Source organism: Monodelphis domestica, chromosome 3, assembly GCF_027887165.1.
Source record: "Monodelphis domestica isolate mMonDom1 chromosome 3, mMonDom1.pri, whole genome shotgun sequence".
Taxonomy (NCBI): domain Eukaryota; kingdom Metazoa; phylum Chordata; class Mammalia; order Didelphimorphia; family Didelphidae; genus Monodelphis; species Monodelphis domestica.
This window is the reverse complement of record NC_077229.1, coordinates 137,731,905-137,757,416: the sequence shown is the minus strand read 5'-3', so window position 1 is coordinate 137,757,416 and position 25,512 is coordinate 137,731,905. Positions and strand designations below refer to the sequence as shown.

General features: G+C 35.4%; 1 protein-coding gene across 7 annotated transcripts in view; it reads left to right on the top strand.

The window, feature by feature from the left end:
• Window positions 1–25,512, top strand: part of FAM91A1 (family with sequence similarity 91 member A1) — a 53,170-nt gene that overhangs the window by 3,092 nt on the left and 24,566 nt on the right. For 6 of the 7 annotated variants that reach the window (XM_007488290.3, XM_007488289.3, XM_056823117.1 and 3 more), the window contains exons 2-9: window positions 7,554–7,638; window positions 9,243–9,394; window positions 9,760–9,817; window positions 17,536–17,603; window positions 18,228–18,341; window positions 19,178–19,268; window positions 21,310–21,372; window positions 23,921–24,027. In XM_007488290.3, the coding sequence (XP_007488352.1) occupies window positions 7,554–7,638; window positions 9,243–9,394; window positions 9,760–9,817; window positions 17,536–17,603; window positions 18,228–18,341; window positions 19,178–19,268; window positions 21,310–21,372; window positions 23,921–24,027 (738 nt within the window). Of the gene's footprint in view, window positions 1–7,553; window positions 7,639–9,242; window positions 9,395–9,759; window positions 9,818–9,879; window positions 10,273–17,535; window positions 17,604–18,227; window positions 18,342–19,177; window positions 19,269–21,309; window positions 21,373–23,920; window positions 24,028–25,512 lie in introns of those variants that run through there. The other variant, XM_056823115.1, reaches the window with a different exon arrangement.

The following is a 25,512-nucleotide window of genomic DNA, read 5'->3' as shown; positions in this document are numbered from 1 at the left end:
TCCTTACTTCTCAGTAATTGTCATTTCTTTCTTTCTTTCTTTTTTAAATCCTTACCTTCTGTCTTGAAGCCAATACTGTGTATTGGCTCCAAGGCAGAAGAGTGGTAAGGGCTAGGCAATGGGGGTCAAGTGACTTGCCCAGGGTCACACATTTGGGAAGTGTCGAAGACCAGATTTGAACCTAGGACCTCCCATCTCTAGGCCAGGCTCTCAATCCACTAAGCTACCTAGCTGCCCCCAGTAATTGTCATTTCTTATAGTGCAGTAGCATCTCATTACATTTATGTACCACTACTTAGTTATCCATTTTATGAGCCAGCTACTCTCTGGTTCTTTGCTACTGTACAAAAAGCTACTACAAATATTTTGTTGCATATAGAACTCTTCTTTTTTAAAATCACTGACTTTGGTGTATATAACCATCAGTAGGATGATTGGCTTGAAGGTCATGGATATTTTTGCCACCTTCTAAGCATATTTCTAAATTGTTTTCAGAATGGCTGGTCCAATTCACATCTCCAACAAAATTGTATAGTATACCTCTCTTTCTACATTACTTGCTGAATGATCTCCCTTTTGATATTTTTTTATTTTTTTTCCTTTTGACATTGTTGCTAAATTTCCTAGGTATGTAGTGAAATGGTTTGTATTTTCTACTTCAAAGTTTGCAAGAATGGGATATTAAGGAAAGGTTGGTAGAGAGCATTGATAGTTTTTTCTTTATCTCTATGTACACATGTGCACATATAGGAGTAATTTAGGGAATTTTTTCCCCATAAGAATGTCAATTTTGTGAGAGAGCAAGATTTAATTCTTAGAAAACATATTAAGATTTTAGTAGCAATATTTGGGTATGTTTATCTTTCTCAGAAAAGCAACACTCCTCTCTCTTGTCACTAGAGCTAGAAGCAGTCCTTTTTAAAGTCTTAGCAAAGAATCATAGTTTGATTTTCTTAAATTTCTATTAATTGCTATCTCTATTCTTTGTTCCATATGATGAATATGATCGTTGTTTCTTAAAACAGGTTTTGCTGCTGAATAATCTTTTAAAAACAACATAACTAGTGGAGAGCGGTAGAATTTGCTATATGTAGTATAAGTATACTACATAGTATAAGTATGGCAAGACTTTGCATTGTGATTTATTTGTAAAAGTAATGTATACATTAGATATGGGGACAAAGAGTTTGGTTTCTAAAATGCCATTTAGGCAAAATTAGGACACTAATACATTAGTGGTGGAGTGATCCAACTATTCTGGAGGGCAATTTGGAACTATGCCCAAAGGGCTATAAAACAGTTATGCCACTATTATGTCCCTGTCCCAGAGATTAAACAAAAGGGGTGGAGAAAGGATCTACTTGTACAAAAATATTTATAGCAGCCTTTTTTGTGATGATGAGGAATTGGAAATTAAGGGGATGTCCATCATTTGGGGAATGGCTGAACAAATTGTGTAGTATGATGGTAATGGAATACTATTGAGCTGTAAGAAATGCTGGACAGGATGATTTTAGAAAGAGCTGGAAAGTTGTATGTGAATCGTTGCAGAGTGAAATAAACAGAACCAGGAGAATTTTGTACACAGCAACAGCAATATTGTAGAATGATCAGTTGTGAAAGACTTAGCTATTCTTAACAATACAGTGATCCAGGATAGTTCTGAAGTACTTATGACAGGGAATGCTCTCTTCCTCCAGAGAAAAAACTGTTTGGAGTTGGAATGCACATCAAAGCACACAATTTTTCACAAGTTTATTTGGGTGTAGGTGAGTGGGATTGTGGTACTCAGTAGTAATGGGGAAAATTAGGAAGAAGGAAGTGGTTTTTTTTGGAGAAAGATAAGGAGCTCAGTTTTGGATATATATAGGGAGTTTATAATTTATCTATGAGATATCCAGTTGGAGATATCCAGTAGGTATTCAAGATTGAAGGTCACCTGAGAGGTTAGGACTGGACAAGAATTATTTGCACAGATGATAACTAAATCATTGGAAGCTGTTAAGATCACCAGCCAAAATAATTTTGAGTGAATAGAGACAAGAGACCAGAACAGAGCCTTGGGGAACATCCACCATTAGCAGGCACTACAGCACTATTTCTATATAAATCTTTATTTCTCTTCAACAAAGTCTTATGAATCAGATTTTACATTTTTCTTGATAGATACAAAAGTAGATATCCTAGGTTAGAGGATACATTAACAACATAAGCAAGATATCAGACAAGGCCTGTATGGTGTGGCCAGAACATCATTCTATTGGTCAGGCCTTGAGAAACAAGGAATACTAGATTTCTCTGGAAGTAATTCAATTGTGGACATTTCACCTATTTTAATTAAATCTTACTTCCAAACTATATCACTGCCCAGTGCATGTTTAAATTGTACCATTTAGGGTTATAATTAATTCTGTACGATAGGTAAATTAACCTGCAAGGATGTTGGGTTGACTTGAGGAGGAGACTGTCAGGGAGTCAGAAAACATTTATTAAGTATCTAATATGTGAACAACAGTAAGGCACCTAGGTGGCACAGTGAATAAAGCTCTAGGTCCTGAGTCAGGAAGACCTGACTTTGAATCTGGCCTCAGATACTTCCAAGCTCTGTGACCCTGGGCAAGCCACTTAACAGTGTTTGCCTCAGTTTCCTCATCTATAAAATGGAGAAAGAAATGGGAAAGCTTTCTGATATCTTTACCCAGAAAACCCCAAATGGGGTCATAGAGTCAGATAGGTTTGCAAAGACTGAACAACAACCAATGTGACAAGCATTGTGCTAAGCTAAGGGATACAAAGGTAGGCAAAAGATTGGGAGATAATATGTGAACAAGTATATACAGACAAAATTAGACAGGATATATTAGAAATAATCAGCAGAAGAAAAGCACTAGAATTAAAGGGGATCAAGAAAGGCTTCCTGTAAATGGTGGGATTTTTGCTGGGATTTTGGGGAAGCAAGCAGGCAGAGGCTAGGAGGGAGAACATTCCAGATATGGAGGATAGGCTGTGAAAAGGACTGAGAATAATCCAGACGTTGCAACTGATTGAATGTGAGGAAATCAAATGATTCCAAGGTTTTCAAGTCTGAGTGATTAGAATCATAAAGTTTAGAGGTGGAAACTTGGAGATGATATATATCTTTCTTCCTCATTTCATTTTATAAATTATGAAACAGAAGCACAGATGGTTTTTCTTTCCCAAGATGAAATTAATGTTCAATATAATTTTTAAGTAAAATTAATCTGGCAACCATATAGGTTGGAAATTGAAAGCAGAGAGAATTGAAACTAAGCAGGAGCCTGTTAAAGTAATCTAGTCATGAAGTGTCAAGGTTGAGGGCCTGAAATTGGATAATGAATATAAACAGCAAGATCAAAGGTTAGTAGTAGCAAGATTAGGCAGAGAAACTGCCTTGGTAATTAATTAATTGGTTATTGTGTACAAGGGAGTGAAGGAGAGAGAAAACAAAGGCAAAAACAATAGTTCCATATTTGTTAGTTTAGGTACTCAGAGAATAATGCCATTGGCAGAAATAGGAAAATTGGTGAGGAGAGACCTTTTGGGTGAGGGTGGCAATACTGAGAGTTCAGTTTATAATTAAAAATACAAATAAAGAAGCAGGACAGTTGTTTTGTTTGGCAACATTCATCACTCAGTGAGGTTGTCATGGATACAGTTTCTGAGAAATTTAATGGTTTGCTAAGGCGTAGTTGAGTAGAGTCAATGGAAATTCTGTTATTTTTACATTTTGACAGCAGTCATGAGTGAGGCCTAGGTTGGTGTCAAAAGAGATAAAAAGACAAATTATTAGTCTCCCACAGTATTTAAAAAAATTCATTTGATCAGTTTCTTAAATTTCTTTCACTGCAGGATATTGTGAACATAAGTATGAATTTCAAAAACAGCTTTTTATAGGTTTTTTTCTTCCTGTCTTCTACCCAATCCTAGAAATTTATATTGCTCTTTGGTCCTCATTTTAGAGTTATGTCTCTCTAAACCCCAGTGAGTTTCAAAAAGAGTAGTTCATCAAAATGCTTAGAATGGAATCTAGTCATACTGACTGCAAAGAAACTTCTTGTCATTTCTGTAATCCATTTGTCAACAGTTCACTTGAATAGACATCACTCCAGTGTATGTACCTCTCAAGTCAAATGTCTTTTTCCAAGAAATGAGAAATATGGTAGACGTGGAATTGAAATTGTGTCCTTTAGGGAAAAAAAGTTGCTTCTGATAGATGAAACAACAACTGAGATGTATTTTAGTGTATAGAATTAGACAGTTGGGTAGGAGAGCCATACCCAAAGAGATATGGCTAGTGAGATATGGAGTAGGCAATGTAGTTGGGAAAAGTCTGGTCAAGGGAATGTGAAAAAAATGAAAATATGAAAAATATGAAAAAACAGCATTCATTGGATCTATTTTGTGAAGAAAAATGAGGTTAGGAAGAATGTCTGGGGATATATCAGTTTAGTATCAAATGCAGTAGTTCTAAAGATACTCAGAGACAGATTTTCAAGGTATTTCAGAGAAGGGAAAATTCCAAAAGAAAAGAAAATAATTTCAGTTGTGCTTTTACTAAACAAAAACAAAGCATCAGCAACCCTCATGCTTGCTGTTGTACCTGGAGAGTATATTCTTAATAAAAACATGAGAAAAGACAGGTTTTTGTTAAAAACAAAACACAACATCTTTATCATACAGTTTGACACAGAAACATCAAGGAATTGAAGGTCTTACTATGTTTATGTTTTATATGTATAAGTATATTTTAAAGGAAGCTTTTGATGAAGTAGAAAAAAATTCACCATTGAAGGATCTGTGACAAGAATTCTTACATGTGTATTAAGTTTATAAAAGATTGATACATGTGACTATGACAATCAATTCAATAAACATTTGAGGGTATGCCAAGCAACATGCTAATTACTAGGAATACAGATACAAGCAGACAATTCTTGCCCTCTTGGAACTTATATTTTAATGGGAGAAAACATGGTAGAGAAACTTGAATCAGGAGTGGATCCTGGAGAGTTATCTAAATATGACTGATCTGGATGCTTTTCTTAAAATGGAAATTCTGGGAGGAACCAGCCAATCAAAGAAGGCCCCAAGGGGTGCAATGTACTTCCAGTGTGAGAAGTCTAGGGGAGAGTGAACTTCCTGGATGAGGAAGCTTCTATGGCATGGTAGTGAAAGTCTAGAGAATTATGACTGGAGCATGGAGAAGCAATAACTGTGTTTAGGTATATATTCAAGAACAGGCTTTTGATGAAAGAATGAATCTTGTTTTGAATATGCAATACTTGAGATATCAGTGAGTTGACATTTTTTGGAGATGTTTCTTAGAGGATTGGAAATTCTAGTTTAGAGGTCAGAGAAATTAGGGCTAGAGATATCTATTTGAGAATTAACTTCATAGAGAATGACAGTTGAAACCAAGAGATATAGTGTAAGGAAAGAAAAGAAAAGGTCTGAAACTAGAGTCTTGGAAAAAGACAGAGAGAGAGAGAGAGAGAGAGAGAGAGAGAGAGAGAGAGAGAGAGAGAGAGAGAGAGAGAGAGAGAGAGAGAGAGAGAGAGAGAGAGAGAGAGAGAGAGAGAGAGAGAGAGAGAGTGTGTGTGTGTGTGTGTGTGTGTGTGTGTGTGTGTGTGTATGAGCTGGAGGAGTTTTTAAAGGAGAATTTAGAGAAGCATATATTTATCAATTTATGCCTTGTGTGTTGCAATAGTCGCAAGTTCTGCCCTTTAGCCCATTTTCTACTCAGATGTCAGTGATTTTCGTAAAAAATCTGACACAAATCTGACCATGTCAAACCTTCTCATCTCTTCCCCATCTTAGTAAGCTTCACTGGCTCCTGGTTACCTCCAGGATCAATCAATACAAAGTGCTCTGTCAGGAAAGTACTTTTCACAACCTTCTTCCCTTCTCCCACCTGTCTTCTATTATTTCCATTATTATTCATTATTTAGTGATTGGTCTCCTTTCCACACTAGAAACACCATCTCCCAACTCTGGATATTTTCACTGGCTTTCCCTCTCGGCAGGAATGCTCTCTTTTCATCTCTGCCTTCTAACTTCCTGGCTTCCTTCAAGGCCCAACTAAAACCGCACATTCTACAAAAAAACCTTTCTTGATCCCCCTTAAATCTAATGCCTTCCCATTGTTGATTATCTTCAATTTATCCTGTCTATATCTTTTTTTGTATATAGTTGTTTGCATATTGCCTCTTGTATTAGATTGTGGGCTCCTTGGGAGCAGACTATTTTTTTGACTTAATTTGTACCATGTGTCTGGCTCATAGTGTGCTTAATAAATATTTATTGATGGACAACTGAAAACTAAGAAAATACAGTTTCAAGGAAATCAAAGTAAAAATGTGTATCAGTAGGAAGAAAGAGTCAATATGAAGTCAAGGAGGCTAAGTACTCAGAAAGGATTCAGTGGATTTTTTCAGTTAGGAGGTCATTGATGGGTAGGTTTTATTTTAAATAGGCTAGTTTTAGTAGGATGGGATGAATGGATGCCAGATCAGAGGAAGCTGAGAGACACAAGGACTCTCTCCTCTCTCCTCCCCCCTGCCCATTCAAAACTTTGTAGCATGGAAATTAATACACCTATTTGTACATTCATATTATCCCATGTAATTTAATCAATTAAAAAAGGGAACTAACTGTGCTACACTACATTAATGTGGTAATGGAAACAGTGACAGTATCCTGCTCTTTAAATTAGCTTAGCAAAGTGTGAGAAAGGAGAGGAAAGAAATAGAGGGGAAGGGAGGGAATATGAGAAGAGAAGTAAGACAGTGAGATATAGAGTCAGTCAGAAAGGGGAGAGAGTGGAATCAAGGGGACAGAGTTGCTTTGGCAAGATAATTTTTGTTTTTTGAGACTAGGCAGAAGGAAAGGAGGAGAATTTGGGTGAAGATACAGGAATATTAAAGTATAGATGCAGGAGATTCTTGAGGGAGTGCAGAACAGCTGGTGTACTTCAGTCAAATTGAAAGCATGATTGACCATGAGAATATTTGAGTAAGTAGTAGAGTTTGGGACTTGGGCTTCATGAACTGGTGCTTGGGAGCTAATGTTTGTACATATTCATAGTTACTTTAACTGAAATAAGAATAAAAAATTATCAGTATATTTTGTTTACTTCATATGAAGATGCTATTTCATATTAAGTCAAATTAGGAAAACAATCTTTTAAAATAAAAGTGAGTTATCTGTTTAATATACTAATCTTAGCATCAAAATGTCTTATTTAAGCTATTGCATTTTGGATGACTATTAAAATGAGATACTTTGGCTGTTTTTAATAAATAAACCTCCTTAGGGTATAAGACAGAACTGCCTTAATCCTGAATTATGTTTTAGAAGAGAGTATTATAGGAAGGCGCTCTATATATTTATATATATAAACTTTGGGAAAATATTTATCTTATGTTAGAAATTAAATGAGATGAAATGAGATTAGATCTGAATATTTTGGGGAAGTTTAAACTTGCATGTACATTGTTTGGAAATTATTTTAAATTTGTGCCATTATTTTCTAGGGTCTTGGAAATTCACAGAGGGAATATGAAAAGCAAGTTGTGCTCTATAGTATCCGAAATCAGTTACGATACAGAAATAACTTAGGTGAGTAGATTTTTTTTGTTCAGATGGATAATATTGATATTTATTCTTAAATTTGATAAATGTATTATACTTTATCAATGTATATTTTATATTATAGGCAGCTTGAGAGAGTTAATAGAGAGCTAGTCTTACAATTGGGAAGACCTGGGTTCCATCCTACCTCTGAAAATGACTGATTATGTGACCCTAGACAAGTCACTTTCTGTGCCCCAAGCAGCTTGAAACTATGTAGTTATTACTGTGCTGATCTGCATTGGTAGAGGGCTCTTCCCTCCTTGGAGTTACTAAACCAGTGATATCATAGGTCCAGATAAGTAAAACAAAACAAAAATCTAATCAGAACTTTGTTGTGTGGAAATTAGTACACACATATGTACAATTTTCCTGTATCAGTGATGGTGAACCTTTTAGAAATGGAGTGCTTGGCCCTTCCCCCTCCACTGAGTGCCCTACCCCAGACTGAGTAGGTCCCCTCACCCCCTTGCCCCAGACTTTGGAGGGAGGAAGCACTTCCATTAGGCTGCTGGGCAGAGGGGTGGGTCTTGTGAGAAATGTTCTCAGGTGAATGGAGAGGATGAGGGGAACAGCTCCATCCCTGGCTTTCCAATAACCAATTCTGGCAGGCAACTGCAGGCGTTCCCAAAGAGAGGTTTGCCATCCCGGTTCTCTATGGTCTTATCAATTTGAAAAAAAAGTAACTCACCATGTAGTACATTAATGGCTACCATATTTTCTTAGTGATTTCATAGAAAATTATAGTGTAATGCTATATTTTGTTATTACCAGTAACTTAATCTGTCAATTCAAATGGTTCCCTTTCTGTTTTGTAGGTCAGGAGTACATTTATTTTTATTATTTTTACCATTAAATGACAATTACCTAGTAATTGTTACAGTTATTTAAGTTTAATGATACTTTTATTATAACTAGAAACAATGTTTACCTATTATATTCTATGGTTTTCATAGTTTCTTCTCATAATAAATTTTTCATTTTTTTTCATTGTTGCCTATTTTCTCCTTCCTAAATTTATAATGTTTATTTTAGGCATGCTGTTTTAGAGTTAACTTGAAGGCTGAATAAATTAAAAAATCCAAACCAACACTTACCTGATGCTACTTTAAGTCATTATTTAGTTTAGCCATATTTCAGTTTTCTGCTGGTGAAAATATAGTAGCTTTTGCAAGAAACAAATGGCGTTGGTTAATATCATACAACACATTTAATGCACTTATTATTTAGCTTTTTGGAATCCAGTCCTATCAAATTTTTCTTCCAACCCTAGATATAATATAGTTCTCATTCTAAAGTTCAATGACTTCCGGTGCAAAAACACTCTGTTATTCTAGTTATTTTCTTTGAAGAATTATTTCTTGTAGCATCATGAAAGTTTTCTTTGGTTTTCTTAGATGAAAATAAAAAAAGTTTCTTCTTTATTTGTGTCTATCAGATTTTATTTTCTCATTTGGTTCCTCTCACTTTTTCTAGTTTCTGTTTTATTCTTTTACTATGTTTGAATCTTATTAACTATTATTTGTGTGTAGCTTTAATTTAATAACAAGAACAGTGAAGAATTTTTGTTTTGTTTTGCTTCTTTTAACTAGTTAAGCATGTCAAGAAGGATGAACGCAAATACTATGAGGAATTGTTAAAATACAGTCGAGAACATCTCATGTTGTACCCTTACCATTTATCAGATATTATGGTAAAGGGTTTGAGGATAACACCATTTTCTTATTATACTGGGATTATGGAGGTGAGTTCCAGTGACTGTTTTTTTTTTCTTTTTTAAATTATTAGAGGGACTTCTAGCTTCCTTTTATAGAAGAGCTTTAGATTTGGATAAATGAGAATTGGAGGGACTGAGTTCCTTAAGCTTAATTTTTTGTTAGTTATTTCATCTGTCATCTTTGCTGAGCAGACAAAATATGACTTTGGAAATCATAAAAGGGGAGAAGGTCTTCTTTCTTAATATTAAATTGGGACCAGGTGTCATGTATATTGTAGGTTGCTAACTTATGATCTTATACTTGTGATATATTTTTTTTTGTACCATGTCCAAAAATCCTAAGCAAGGTTACCTTAAAATCTTTATAATATCTATTATTTTCTTTTTAAAAGGACATAATGAACAGTGAAAAAAGCTATGATTCATTGCCCAATTTTACTGCTGCTGACTGTGAGTATTATACTTTTCAGTTAAATTTGAACAAAGTGATGCATAAGCATATGTATCTTTTATGACACTATCTTGAATTATAGTATTTGTCTAATCTGAAAAACTGTAGAGAAGATGGCAATATTGATTCTTTATAACAGTAGGATTCATGTGAATTGTTTTACGTGATTCATTTGAGGTTCAGTTCTTCATCTAATTTTCAGAAAAAAGAAATTAGACTGGGTGAAAAGGGAAATAATTATATATTATATATTTCTAGAGAGAATCTAATTTTTCCTGGAAATTTGAATGGCATCAATGAAACCATTAGTAGAAGGTTAGGTTGTTTATTTTTTTAAATCTGATTTTGATGTATTGTCAAGGATATAATGTAACCCTCTGATTTCTTTTTTCTAAGGGTATGATGGCTGCCAAGTAGTGAATCACATAGAATATATTTTGTTCTTGGGAGTTCTGTAAGTGTATAATATGCTGATTCTGTTTTACATGTAGAAAAATAGACCAGTCTTCCAAGAACATTTTATTTGAACCTTTATTTGTCCCTTTTAATTTTTAGTTAATGTAGAGTAGTTTGAGAACCAGCCAAAAGAATCATCTTTAGAAAGGCAAAAAGCCCTTTTAGGATTAGCATTTCTTATTTTAGCAGTGTTTCATTCAATCTAGGAAACATTTTTATGCACCTATAATATGCCATGCATTTTGGTAGGTGTTGGGGAACCCCTGAATTTCTAGTGTTACAGGAACATTTAGCTAAAAGAGCAGTATGTAAATGCTGACAATCTAGAAACTTAATAGATAAAATATTTTATTTCATTATTTGCTTTAAATTTCTAAATGTTAAATAAGGGAGGTGAAATATTGGAGATGTATATTAAATGAGAGTCTTTAAAATTTGACAAGCACATTTGCAAGGAGAAGCAACTATCTATGTTTTGATTAGACTTTCCATGTACTGACACAAAGACAAAATAGAAGCAAGGTTTTTCTTTTTTGAAAGGGACATGATAATCAGTGAGAAAAGCTGTGATTCTTTTGTAGTAAGGTATAATAATCCAATTTCTACTGTTGTGTTCTTACTGGTATAATTTATAAATAAAACTAAATTTTCATTTAAGGGGACACTGAAATAAGCCCATTTAAAAGGAAAGCTAGTGTATGTATATACAATGATTTCAAATTCTTAGTGATTTAAAAAATGCCTGGTGACTCATTAAAAATGCAAATAATAATTAAGGTAATTGTTTATTGTCACTAGGGAAAACTTTTTACCTAAATTCAAAAGATCACAAATATGAAATCTTAGATTTTGTTTTGAGGGGAGAGGTAATTTATAAAACTGTCTTCTACTAGTTGAGAATTTGAAAATAACATTTATATATACCTTGTATCAAAAAATGTCATTCTCTAAAGAAGACTTATAAATCTAGATAGAAGATTTAGGAGGAGGCCTAGGGTTTTAGATAATAGAGTCAAAAGGATTTCAAAGATAGAAGGGACCTCAGGATTCATTTGGTCAACACATACCTAATCAATAATCTCTTCTATAGCATTGCCAGAAAGTAAGCATCCAACTTTCACTTGAAATTCTTGAGTAGTGAGAAATCATATATTCCTAAAGCAGCTCATTTTAGCTGTAATTGGAATCTTTTTCTCAGTATCACCTCTAATCTGTCCTGTCAGGGATTTTATAGTGGAGATTACTCTCAGGTATGGGTTGGATTTGATGGTCACTGAGGAATTGAAATGGTCAGACTTGTACTTTTCAGAATATCAGATTGGTAGTTCTATGAGGATTGGTTTGCAAAAGGAAGAGGCAAGTGACCAAGGAAATTGTTGATGAAAGGTAGTGAGTTTTTGAACTATCATGAGAGCTATGTAAATTGAGAAAGAGATGTGTTAGAGAGGTGAAATTAGAATTGATGAGATTTGGCAACTGATTTGATATGGAGAAGTTTGGGTGAAGGTGGAATGGCTAGCCAAGGATGATACCAAGGTCTGGAGACCCTGGTGTAACCTTGAAAATTTGGTTTGGCAAGACTGTGAATTGCCAAAACTGTAAAGGTTTCGGCCAAACTGTAAAGATAATTTTTAGTGTCTTGATTTATATTAAAAATAAGTGGTCACCATGGGAAAATTCCCAAATATGATAATACCCAAGTCAGCTGGGTTTTATGGAGATTTTAATTAATACAAATGAAGGAACTAAGGGAAGGGGAGAGAGAGAGAGAGAGAGAGAGAGAGAGAGAGAGAGAGAGAGAGAGAGAGAGAGAGAGAGAGAGAGAGAGAGAGAGAGAGAGAGAGAAAGGGCCAATGCCAAATAGCCTGGGCCTGGGCCTAAGGGAGAGTGAGTCAGTCTTTATCACTCACCACAAGACCGTCTCCAAGCTGGGTTCTTCCATTCCAAACTGAAATTAGCCTCCAAACTGAACTCCAAATTTTAACAGAATTCAATTGCCCTGAACTTGTTCCTTTGCTTCCTTTTAAAGAGATTTTTCTCTTATGTCACCTTCCCTAAATTTTCACATCTACCAATCACAGTAGACATGTTTTCCCAGGACTGCCCATTCTTAGTTCTCACCACTCTTTAGTTCTCACCTTCTCTGGGTAGATTAAAACTTCCCACCTCTTTTGTTAAGCTTGGCTTTTGTAAGTTGCTTGACCTTTTAGGTACTAAATTAACCTTTATAGGTACTTGGCAACCTTTTGTATTAGATCTAAAAATAGACCTAGCTTAAGGTTTTTGCTTCACTATAAGTATGAGTTAGGGACTTTCGTTGTTCCATCAGGAGTTTACAACTTTATCTTCCCCTAAGGCACTGTCTGAGCAGGGTGGAGTAATTTTAAAGTTCTCAATACATTCCTGACCAAGTACCTCCATTGTAGAAAATGGGGAATAGCTTAATCAAATCTTCTGAAGTAGAGTCTGAGCAGTTTTAAGATTCACACTGGATGACTGGAAGGATGGTGGTGCCCTGAATACAAAAGGAGAATTCAGAATGAGGGAACAGTATAACCAATATAATTTAATTACATTCTAGTTTAACTAAGCTTATTAAGGAGGCTAACACTTAAAGTATTTTAGAAAATCTGTGATATGTAGTGAGAAGGGAATGTAGCAATTTAAGAAATATCTCTAAAGCAGCTGTATTGATTGGCTGGTGTATAGCAATAAGGGAATATGTTCTTTGCTTTGGAACTGTTGCCCAGGATGGCTATAGTGCCTCGTGAAGTACTTGTGCCTGCAGGATAGGCAGATGTGCCATCTCTCTATGGTGAAAAATTGAACACAGAAATTGGGGATGTTTCTCTTTCTCTGGAATTCTGTCCTCACTAAATCTCCTTTCTTATCTTGGAAGCAGCTATATGCCTCTCTTCCCCCCCACCCCCCCCCCACCCCTTTTCTGCACATAACCACTGTCTTCAAGTTCCCATGATAAAATGTCCAAACTAGTGTGAATCAGCTTTTTTATCAAAATGTAAATGAATTTTCTTATTTTTTGTACTTACTCTATGAGGTATGGATGCAAAAAGGAATTGTTTATCTATAGATGAGGAAAGAATTTTAACTTCGACAATAGAAAGGAAAGCAATGGGATAAAGAAGAAAAGAAAGAGGTCATCTAGGGAATTTAGTCGACTGATAGACAGAGGAAATGCTAGATTACCGAAAAGCATTTGGCATACTTTCTCATGCTGTCATTATAGACAAGATAGAGACATGAAGGATAGATGATATCAATTTAATTAGATTTTTAAGTGGTTGAAATGAGTGGACCCAAAAGATTAGGCATTCATGGGTTAATTTCATCCTGGAGAGAGCTCTTTAGTGGAATACCCCAGGAATCTGTCTCTTGACTTCATCATGTTCAGTATTTTTATCAGTGGCTTGGACAAAGATTATATACTTATATTGTAGATAACACAAAGTAAGACTGAGTGGATAGCAGATTAGATGATAGATATAGTATGCAAAATGCTCTCAAAATGTGAGTAGACTAAATTATAGTGGTAGATTAAATAATAAAAGATAAAATTTAATAGTGGTAAATGTGAAATCATAACATGGATCCAAAATATCAACTTCACAAATATCATATGGGGGAATGGTTAGGCAATACTTCATGAAAAAGGCATGGGGAATTTATTAGTTTATGGTTTCAAGATGAGTTAGCAGTATAACATGGCAATCAAAAAAGCAAATTTGATTTTAGGCTAAATCAAGAGATGCATAGTGTCCTGAAGTGATGGTTCTGTTGTATTCTTATTTTGATCAGAGTACATTTAGAGTCTTGTGATCACTCCTGAGTTTCACATTATAGGAAAGACATTGATAAACAAGATTTATGAACAGAGGAGGACTGCTGAGATGATGAATGGATTGGAGTTTCTCCCTTGTCAGAATTAGTTGAAGGCATTTATGATGTTTATGATTTATGATGAAGTCCATCTTGAAGATGGACTAGGGCTGGATATATAATTCTGAGTCATCTGCATAAAGGTGATAATTAAACCCATGAGAACTAAGGAGATCACCAGAAAAGAAAATACAGAAAGAAAAGGCCTAGGACAGAGTCTTGAAGGAAATGCACACAGTTAGGGGACATGATCTGAATGGTGATCAGCAAAGAATACCAAGAAAAAAGATAAGAAGGTCAGGAGAGAGTAACCTTCCTCAACACCCTCCTCCCCCACCAAAGAAAACAAAACCTGAAAGATTACCTGAAAGAGATGGTTAGTAGGTGAAGGTGCTCCGCAACCAATGATAGAGAAGAGGATCAGGCATTTAGTGTAACTAGCAGGGACACCAAGTCTCAGAGATTGCTTATAGATGGAAAGAGTATGAGAGAGAGAGGTCTGGGAAGAAAAGAAATTTGTTCACTCTGGAATGACAGTTCTATAGGGCACAATGATAGGGATTAGACATGATTGTGTGCTATTTGAGAAGGATGAGGATGAAAGAATAGGGAGTGAGAGTTGGGGATAGTTTTCTCCTGGGGAGCTATACATTGATTCATCTGGAGATAGGACCAGAGAAACTTTTAGTGGGAAATTTTTAACTTAGCCAAAGGAATGGTAATGAGTGACATAAGAATAAAGCCGATAACGTAAGGTATTCTTTTTGCTAGTCAAAGTCCAGAGAAATAAGGCCTTAGTAAATTTTTCTTGTTTGTCCTCTGTGTATGTGTGGGAAGGGTTAGGAGGTGGTTGATGTTACACCAGACCAGATTCCCCCTCACCCCCTCCCATCCATGCCCATCTTCTGCTTTTCTTACTCTTGAGTGGTTGGGGGAGGGGCAAGACAGGATTATTAGGCTAGTAGGACTAGTGCAGCTGGGTCCCAAGAATTCCCTTTTAAAACATACCTGGCTTTACTTATAAGGCAGCCTATTTCATTCCACTTTTGGATAGCTCCGATTGGTAGTAGGTTTTCCTTACATGAGTCATAAATTTGCCACTTTGTTCCTAGTTTTGCCTTCTGGGACAAAGGAGAACAAATATAAAATCCTCTTCAAAGTGCCAGCCTTTCAAATATTTGAATAAACCTTTCATATCCCCCTGTCCTCACTTTCCTGCAGCTTTCTTTTTTGCCCAAACTAAACATTTCAGTTGATTCTTGTATGGCATGCCCTTACTGGTCACTGTCCTCTGGACATTCTCCAGCTTATCTTTGTTCTTTTAAAATGTGCTGCCTATAACTGAACACAGCACTGAGCTTCACATGTGATTTGAATATACTTACCTTTCAGTTTAATTTAGCAAATGTTTATTAAGCAACCACTATATGCAAGGCACTTTGATAAGTGATGAAGATATGAAAATAAACAAAATTCTTTGTTCTTAATGACTTTGTGATCTACTGAGTAATGACTTTTCAGTGAGTTTGGGGCTCAGAGGAGATGTAGACAAAAGTACTATCAGAAAATTTGAAGCAGCAGAACTTGCTGTTAGTAAGTAGCATTTGAGAAGGGAACAATTTCAGTAGCTGGGTTAGAAGAGATTGTGTATCCCTTCGTTTATTAGTGGAGTCCCAGAGAAGGTAAGTGACTCGAGTATGGACTCACATGTGAGGGATAGAGCCAAGATTCAAACTCAGGTCCTCTAACTCTAAATTCAACCCCTTTCCACTGATCAACTTGGACTAATTCAGGATATGGCAGGATGAGTTCAGGGAACAGTTAAGAGTTTAGTTTATCTGGAGCATAGAGTAAATTAATGAGAATACTGTGAAACAAGGCTGGAAAGGAAGCCCTTAAATTTTGGGATAAGGAATATATATATATACACACACACACATATATATTTTATTCTTTAGGCAGAAGCTTGAAAGCTTTGAGTGGAGTAGGGACTGATACAATCAAACATGTAGATTAAGAAGATTTTAGCCAGTGTATACAAAGATGGAAAGATGAGAGAAGCCAAGTAGGAGGCTCTTAAAATAATGTAGCAAGAAGAGATTAAAGCCTGAGATGTTGCAATAGAAGCAGAGAGGAAGGCCTGGTGCAAGAGATGTTGGGGAAGTAGAATTGATAGTACTTGGTAAATAATTGGATATAGGAAGTGAGAATTAGAGGTCAAATATGGCTGAAATTTTGAACATAAATAACTGGATGCCAGGAACAGAAAGCATAAAGGGAGGAGCAACAAGTTTTTTGAGGAAGATGAACTCATTGTGTCCAAAATATATATATTTTTTAAACCCTTACCTTCCGTCTTGGAGTCAATACTGTGTATTGGCTTCAAGGCAGAAGAGTGGTAAGGGCTAGGCAATGGGGGTCAAGTGACTTGCCCAGGGTCACACAGCTGGGAAGTGGCTGAGGCCAGATTTGAACCTAGGATCTCCCATCTCTAGGCCTGCTTCTCAATCCACTGAGCTACCCAGCTGCCCCCCCTCCCCCAAATATTTTTTATGTGGTGGACCCCAATGTCATTTTGGTGAAGTCTCTTGACCTCTTTTCAGAATAATATTTTTAAAATGCATAAAATAGAATGCACGGAATTTCAAAGGATTATATTGAAATAAGCATTAAATTTTCACATCCTAATCCACAGACACCCCCTTAATCCTTTTAAAAATTCATAGTTCCTCTTCAGAGTCCATGGGCTTCAAGAGCTACTTTAGATAGAGGTAAAAGGAATAGTGAGGAGGTGAAGGCAGCAAATGAAAATCTTTCTTTTAGAAGTTTAACATGGAGAGATACAGAATGATAATTTGAGAATGTGTCAGTCCAGGGAAAAGATTTTGTTTGTATTTAGGTGGGGAGAGAGAGAGAGTCATGCACAAAATCTTCCAGGGAATAGGATCAACATGGAGGTGTTTCTCATAGAAAGATATATTTTTATACTTAGTGATTATTTTTTTCTTAGAAGGGATTCTCAGAAATCTATTATCCTTATTTTGTTGTGAGCTCTCTAAAAGATGAGATTTGCCTAAGGTCCAACAGATAGTTAATGATAAACCCAAGATTAGAAGCCAGGTCATCTAGAACCCAGGTTACTTTATTCTCAACAATAATGATGAAGAAGATGAATTTGATTATCAACGACAAAACTATTATCCACAGTTAGCTGGGAAGTAACATTGATCCAACAAAAATTATGAACATTTTTGATATATATTGCTATGCCAAATACTCAGTCTCTGGGCTTAAAAGATTAATATTAAAAGTATTTAATTACACTTTAAGAAATGTGTAACTTGAAGGTTCTTCTTTGTTTCAGGTTTAAGGCTTCTTGGCATAGGAAGAAATCAGTATATTGACCTTATGAATCAGTGCAGATCATCAAAAGTAAGTTTTGTTCTCTGCTTTTTCTTTCCAAGAAACCTTTCCTCTGCTCCTCAATTTTGTTTAATTTGATTATTTTTATGGTGGTGGGATCATAGATTACAGTTGCTTTTATAAACTTATTAATGTGCTGAAAACAAGCTTTTAAATAGAAATGTTTAAATTTTTAAAAAATATAACTGACTAGTTTTATTTTTCTAATTCTCAACTTATCTCTTCTCATTCCTCATATTAGCTACATTGAAGAAGTACCTACACTTTTTCAAATTTAAGGTTTTTACCTTAATTTGTACTTGTTCATCTAAGTTTTTGGAATTAGGATGAGTCACTAAGGGATAAAAGAGTGCCCTAGAAAGACATTTCTTCTTTGAAAATACTTGAGACACAGGTGTATTACACATACATACATACATACATACACATGCATATATAAATAATTTTAGTTAATGCTATCTACCCAGTTAATTTATTATACCTTTTAAAGCACATTTTAAAGTCAATGTATATTCCGCTTCTAGAGTGCTCTCTTAGAGGAAGGGTGAAAAACTTTTGAAATAAGGGGAAGTCATAATTTTTATGATGACTATACAAGTTAAATGTTATCTCAAATGGACTGTACCACTGCAGAAATTTTTCAGAAGGAAAACTGCCCGTGATCTACTGCCAGTAAAGCCTGTAGAAATTACCATAGAGGCATGGTGGGTTGTTCAGGCTGGTTATATCACAGAAGATGATATAAAGGTAATTTTAGACCTTTTTAATTTTAAGTTCACTCTAGAATTTTTAATCAGATTAGTTTTGAATTTGCTATAAGAATATATTTCCATACTTGTTTTAATTTAATACTTCAAAAGTAACCTGTGATTTCATGAATACTCTTTATTATCTAGGCAGATTGCAAACACTTTTATTATAGTGTTCTTCATGGTGTCCTGGAGTGTCAAAATTCATCTTCCTATGGCCAGCTGTGTGCACTGAGTGAGCTAGGCTACTCCTTCAGTGATGGGCAAATCTGTGTATTTATCTTCAGTGTCTTTCCAGCTTGGAAACATCACCAGAGGTTGACTTCCACTATCTTAGTCTTTGAGAACCTGAGTCATTTCCATGTTCCATTGAGACACTGTAATAAAATGCTTTAGTTGTGGTTCTTCTAATAGTATACTATTTTTCTCCAAGAAAATAAACTTAAAAGTCTCTGACTAAATACTGGATAGACATTAACAAACAAAAGAAGCTAAATGTCTTTGCTGATCTGTGTAGCAAGCTCACTCAAAATCCTTATTGTTATGGTTCTGGCAGCCAAATGGATAATGGTGTACACAGTTTTGTGGATCTTGGGGGTGAAATTTATAGGACACTGAATAAATAGATTAAAGTATCTTTATTTTTTTATTTTATTTTAATTTAATTTTTCTGAAGAAGACAATTTAATGATATTTTCCCCCCATACATATTATTTATCTTGCTCTTTTAGAGAAGTATCTTTGAAAAACAGTGAACTATTTTTAACAAGTTTTTAAGAGGCTTATGGATTGAATTTGGATAAAACTTAATGAAGAATTCATTATTTTCCTCAGATATGCACTTTGCCTGAGAAATGTGCTATTGATAAGATCATCGATTCAGGTCCTCAACTATCTGGATCTCTAGACTACAATGTAGTACATAGTAAGTGATATTAAAACATTCCTTTAGGTAACATAATAACTTGTATTTAAGTCATTGAAAGGTTCAATAACATTAAGTTTCTGATGAATGTAGATTAAACTTCTGTTTCTTCAGATGGGTTTTCTGTGGAAACATACTCTTTTAAATAAAAAAACCTTATCTTCCATCTTAGAATCAATATTGTGTATTGGTTCTAAGGCAGAAGAGCAATAAGGGGGTAGGCAATGGGGTTTGAGTGACTTGCCCAGGATCACACAGCTAGTAAGTGTCTGAGGCTAGATTTGAACCCAGGACCTCCTGTCTCTAGGCCAGACTCTTAATCCACTGAACCACCCCGCTTCCCCCTGTGGAAACATACTCTTAAACATTTCAGGTGTTCATCATTTCCTAGTAAAATTACAGTAATTAACAAGTGGAGATCAGAAACAATGAATTGTCAATTGAAGTGATTAGATACTTAAAACAACATGATTTGTCTACCTTCTGAGTATATTCAAAAAATTACCCAATGCCATGATGAATACTAATAAGAGAAATTTTAGTAACTGTAACTTTTTACAAATTACTTAATCTCCCTGGGCCTGTTTATCTATAAAAAGAGGGAATTAGGATTAGATGACTTTTAAAGTCTCTTATAACTCTTAAGTCTTGGATGCTCTCATCTTAAGTATAAGATAGTCTCTGCCTTCAAATAATTGAATTGGGGAGATAAGAAACCTGTATGAAACATATGTAGAAGTTAATGGCACTATAAATTAGTTAGGGACAGTGCTAAGTAATATAGCATTGGTTATAAAGACCCTTGGAATTCAGGGAAGTGCCAATGTATTTGGAGTATTTGGAGAAATAGTTAGGCCTGAATTTTCAGATATTCTACCTGCTATTGTAAATTGTTTAGAGGAACAAGCCCAATATTAGAAATATTGACAATTAAAGCAAAACTTCATTTAAAGGAACAAAACGTATTTTTTCCCTTTCCCTTTTTAATTTTGAGATGCAACATGGAGAAGATAGTAACACTTTTATTCATAGTTTGTCATAATATAGAAGCATTTGTTTAATACTAGAAAATTTTTGCAAACATATTTTCATGGTAGGTATAAACAACTGGAATTAGAGTCAAGAAAACTTGAGGTAAAATCCTGCCTTAGACATTTACTAGCTATGTGATTTTATGCAATTCACTTAAAGTCTCTGATCCTTAACTTTCTGCAAATTATTTTCATTTCATCTTTAAATGAGGAGACTGAACTCAATGGCCTCCAAGGTCCCTTCTAGCTCTAAATCTGTGGTTCTCTGAGTCTATGGTTCTCTGGGATCTTACAATCCAAAAAAGTTCTAGTTTAAATTAGTTTGAAGGGAGTATAGTTATAACCAAATATAAACTTTAATATATAAGAAAATAGACATTAAAGAATTTACATAGACTATAATTTTGAATTTGTAGTAGAGGTTAAGAAGAGTAGTAGAGAAAATACTTATGAAGAAAGGTCATCAGCTTTCCTCACATCATTTGTGGAAAGAATAGAAGGGGGGGGGGAGGGAGAGAAAGAGAGGGAACATATAATTGGTGATTTTGAGCTAAACAAGCAGCATATTTAGAAGCCTTCTAAGTACTGGCATAATTCTTGCCCCATATTCTCAAATTCCTCTTTATCTCTATAGTTGGTCAGAGAGCTTCTTCCTTTAACTTTCAGTCTGCCATAATTTTTACTTATTCCTGTGGTGTTTGATTGTCTCCATTCATCATTGTTACCACATCCCTTTGTTACTTTTTACTTTCTACACTACTCATAATTTACACAATACTATTGCAGCTAGAAAGTGTTAATGGTGTCATTAATGCACAAAATGAAAAGTCCTGTATGCATTTAAATTTATTTTTAAAAATTTGAGTGCATGGTGTCTGTACTATCCCAGAAAAATAACTATATTTTTTGTCTTTTAGGGAGTGTAGGGAGCAAGGAGAAGAACAAAAAATAGTTATTTTAATTTTAGTTATGTCCAGTAAATCTAAAACAATGTATGCTTGTTTCTTTAGGTTTATATAACAAAGGATTTATTTATCTTGATGTACCCATATCTGATGATAGTTGCATTGCAGGTATGTATTTACTAGTAGTATGATATATTATAGCATTTATTAAATGTCTGTAGTGGATAATATGTGCAGAAGAATGTGTTAGATAGCCATTAAAGTAGATACAATATTTATATGAGATGGTTCTTGCCCTTAAGAGTCTTTAAGTTTAGTAGATAGATAAGATGTCAACCCAGATAGTTTTATACAGTGTACAATATTTTGTAATAAGTGCTTTGCAGAGTAACAGAATGCTTTATGAGGCATGAAGACGAAGGTCATTATTGACCTGGGAGGTCCTAGGAGTTTATGTGGAGCTCTGCTTTAATGGACATGTTGGATAGTTAAAGAATATGAAGGGAAGGGCAATCTATTGTTTCTCAGTAAATACTTCATTTTCTTGATTTCTTTTGTGATAATCATATTTAATCATCTTATTCTTCCTTGGGATCTTTTAATGTTTTTTTTGGGGGGGGGGTTAAAGGTTTTGGAGAACACATAAGAATCTTAGAATATTTCTGTATCTTTTCCTGTTGTGTGTGCTAGAGATAGTAATGGTGAAGATGATTAAATTGTCCTGTTCTGACATGATTTAATTCTAATTGTGAAAGAACTTACTTTGGTCATTTTTTACTTTTAAAACAACACAAAAGCGTTGCTAATTCTTCTTTTCTGATTTATAGATTTTGTTGGCATTTAGGAACAAAACAGATTTAACCTCAATAATTATATTTGGATATGATTTGTTGTATTAGAAGAACTGACTTAGTGATAAATATTTTCTTTCAGAGGAATTAGTTGATTCTGAAAATGCTTTCAAAACTGGGAACATGGATATCACTAAATCTGAAAAACCTAGTGAACTATACCTACTCCAGGAACCTGATTTAAATATTAAAGAATGTGCATTAGTATTTTTTAACTGCTTAGATACTGTCTGTATTAAAAAAGTAGGCTTTCATAATAGTTTCCAATCCCTCATTACCTACTCCCTCTTTAACTCTTTATAGGCTGGCTTCTGTCTCTGAAATTGCAATTCTGAAAGTTACTAATGACCTTATAGTTGCTAAATCCATTACCTTTCTGTATCTTAATTCATTGAAACCTAGCAACATTTGATTTTGTGGATGGATGTAGCTCCTCCTTGAAACTCTGTGCTGCTACTTTATTCTTAGCTTTCCTCCCACCCTTCTGACTGGTATTTCTTTGTTAGGTTCCCCCCTCCATCTCCAGTCCCACGAAATGTGGGAAGCTTCAGGCTTCATGTCTATTTTTCTGTATCTCTGTTTGTTTCCCTCAAAAACATGTTTAATAACTTGAATTCTCACATGTATGCAGGAAATTTCAAAATCTGTTCCTAACTTGACTTTTCTCCCAAACTTGTCTTACTTTTCAGTGTTTGAACATTTCCATGTAGTTAGGTTACTCCACTTGCATTTCATATTAAGAGTAGGGAGACAAAGAGAGTGCTTTCTTCCAGTCTAGTCATTGCACTGTATGACATTGACCTCAATTTCTTAAAACAGGTGCTTTTTGCTTCGGATCTTATGAAGTTGACCAAAGAATAATCCCAAATTTCACTGAAGTAGCTTAGTTCTTTTTTATCTTTTCAGCTAACATTTTCATTGACTAGCACCAGAGGAAATGACCTCTAGTAAATCTATTTAGCATTTGTTTTTAAATTCTTGAGAGTATGATCCTTAGTTCAAGAGCTTTATGTGGTTCAGTGTATTCTCCATCAGTAGAGATCTTCAAGTAGAAGTTATAGGAGCACTTCTCTAGTTATGCTGTAAATGGAGAGTTTTGCTAGGTCTGACTTTTACTTTATAACAGTGATGGCGAACCTTTTAGAAATAAGAGTGCCTGGCTCTGCTTCTACCCCACCCCTCAGACTGAGTGCCAGTCCCACCTGCCCCAGAGACTGTACCATTACCCCTTCCCCCGTGTGCTGAGTGCACCCCCCTCCCTTACCCCACATAGGGGAGAGAGAAAGCACTCCCATTGGGCTGCTGGGCAGAGGGGCAAGTCATGTGAGAAATGTCCTCAGGCATGTGTTGAGAGGGGGAGGGGAATGGCCTGAGTGCTCCTTTCCCCTCTAGCTCTGCCACCTGTGAGCCACCCACCTTACCCTCTGTAAGCTCCCTTTGGGGCTGCTGGGAAGAGGGCAGGGGATGCGAAACAATGTCATCAGGCACAGTGGAGAAGGGGAAGGGAGCAGCTCTACTTGAGTACCTCTGCCTTTTTAGTAATGAACCAGATGGGGGAGGGCAGCCACATGCCCACAGAGAGTACTCTGCATGTCATCTTTGGCAAATGTGCCATAGGTTCTCCACCACTGCTATGTAACCTTGGGGGAATGGCCAACTTTTAGATTCCCTGATACTCTTGTTTTTCATTTGATTTTGACTTTAATGAGACAGTGTTTGCTAATAGATAGTTTTGGGAAACTTTCCATAAAATTATGTCAAATATGTGATTAGGCGACTGGTTTTCTATCCCTGGTAAAATACTTAAATTTTGGTTTCTTACTTATTAAAATTATATTCCTAAGGAAATTTACATTTTTTTTAAGTACCACCACTTGAAGGATTTGTAATGAACCGTGTCCAAGGTGATTATTTTGAAACTCTACTCTACAAGATATTTGTTTCAATAGATGAACACACTAATGTTGCAGAGGTAAGTGTGGAAGTTCTTATGACAGTTGAAATCTTAGAAACAAAATATATTGTAATAAAGCAAACAATATATAATTTGATTATTTGGATAGATTTTTCTTAATAGCTTAAAATAGTTAAAAATCTAATTTTTTTAGGTAATTATAGCTCATAAGAAAGTAATTTCTTTTAAGTATTGGTTGCAAAGCAGAAGAACAATATGGACTAGGCAGTTGGGGTAAATGACTTGCCCAAAGTCAGATTTGAACTTAGGAACTCCATTCTCCAGGGCTGGCTCTCTATCCACTGAACCACCTAGCTGCCCCCATACTGGACTTAAAAAATGTTAATCTTATATTTTATCAAATGACTTTTTGTAGTTATTGTTTAGAGACAAAAGATGTAGAACCATATTTACATATCTAGGGACCTTTTAAAAACAACTGAGTCAAGGAATATATGAAATTAACATTTTAAAAAATAATTCTTTATTCCTTTTGGTAACTAATAAATTAATGAAAAGGCATTTATTTATTTTGCTCTTAGTCTCTTACCAAATACTATATTAAGTACTGGGAATTGTAAGGGTTAAAAATTAAAGAGTTGGACTAAATATATAAAAATGTGGTCGCTGAAATTATTACTCAAGTCAGAATGACTTTATAGCAATTTATTTATAAAATAGAGGGAAAGAGTGAAAGTAAGGAAGAGAGAGGGAGTAGATAATTACTTTGGCCTGGTCCAAACCAGGTAGGGCTTCAGAGGCCCCAGCAAAGGGGCCCCAGAGGTAAATTAAACAAGGGTTTTAGCCATGAGGCCTCCTCTAAGACGAGGGACCTCTCTGGAGGCTAATACCTCCAGAAAAGCCAGGAAAGAGAGTCAGCCTTTTTTCACTCACCCATGTGGTAGTTCTAAGGGAAAATCGAAGAGCAGTCTGAGGTCCCAAGCCAGAGCTCCTTCAAGGTCAAGTTCCAAGGTGAAAGACCTGGTCACAGGAAGTTCTTGCCACTTGAAAAGACCATTCCTTTTGTCACTTCCTGTGCCTTCCTTCCACTTTATGTGTACCAATTGAAGCTATAGCTTTGCTTAGGACTGCCCAGGCGGCAGTTAGTGGGTTTCTGATTCATCACCCACTTTGCACATGTGGGTCACAGACCTCCTCATACTTAAGAATAAGTTGGGTGCATATGCTTCGGGTGATTACATCTAAAAATGGGCAGAGGAGAGGTGATCCCATCTTCACAGAATACAAATACAGAAGCAAAGAAAGTCCCTATCTTCAAGGAATTTGTGTTTTGTTGAGTGAGATGATAACTCATAGGGAAATGGTGGCTATGGGAGATGTTTTTTTGTTATGGGAGTTATGAGTGGGACCATAAAGGGAATAGATTTACATATCCCTTTAAGGAATGATTGTGGAGTGGAATTAATAATGGTCTGAGAACAGGAGTAAGGTTGGAAATGGGAGAAGATGACATGGTTTTTAGCATGATTATGGAAGAGATGA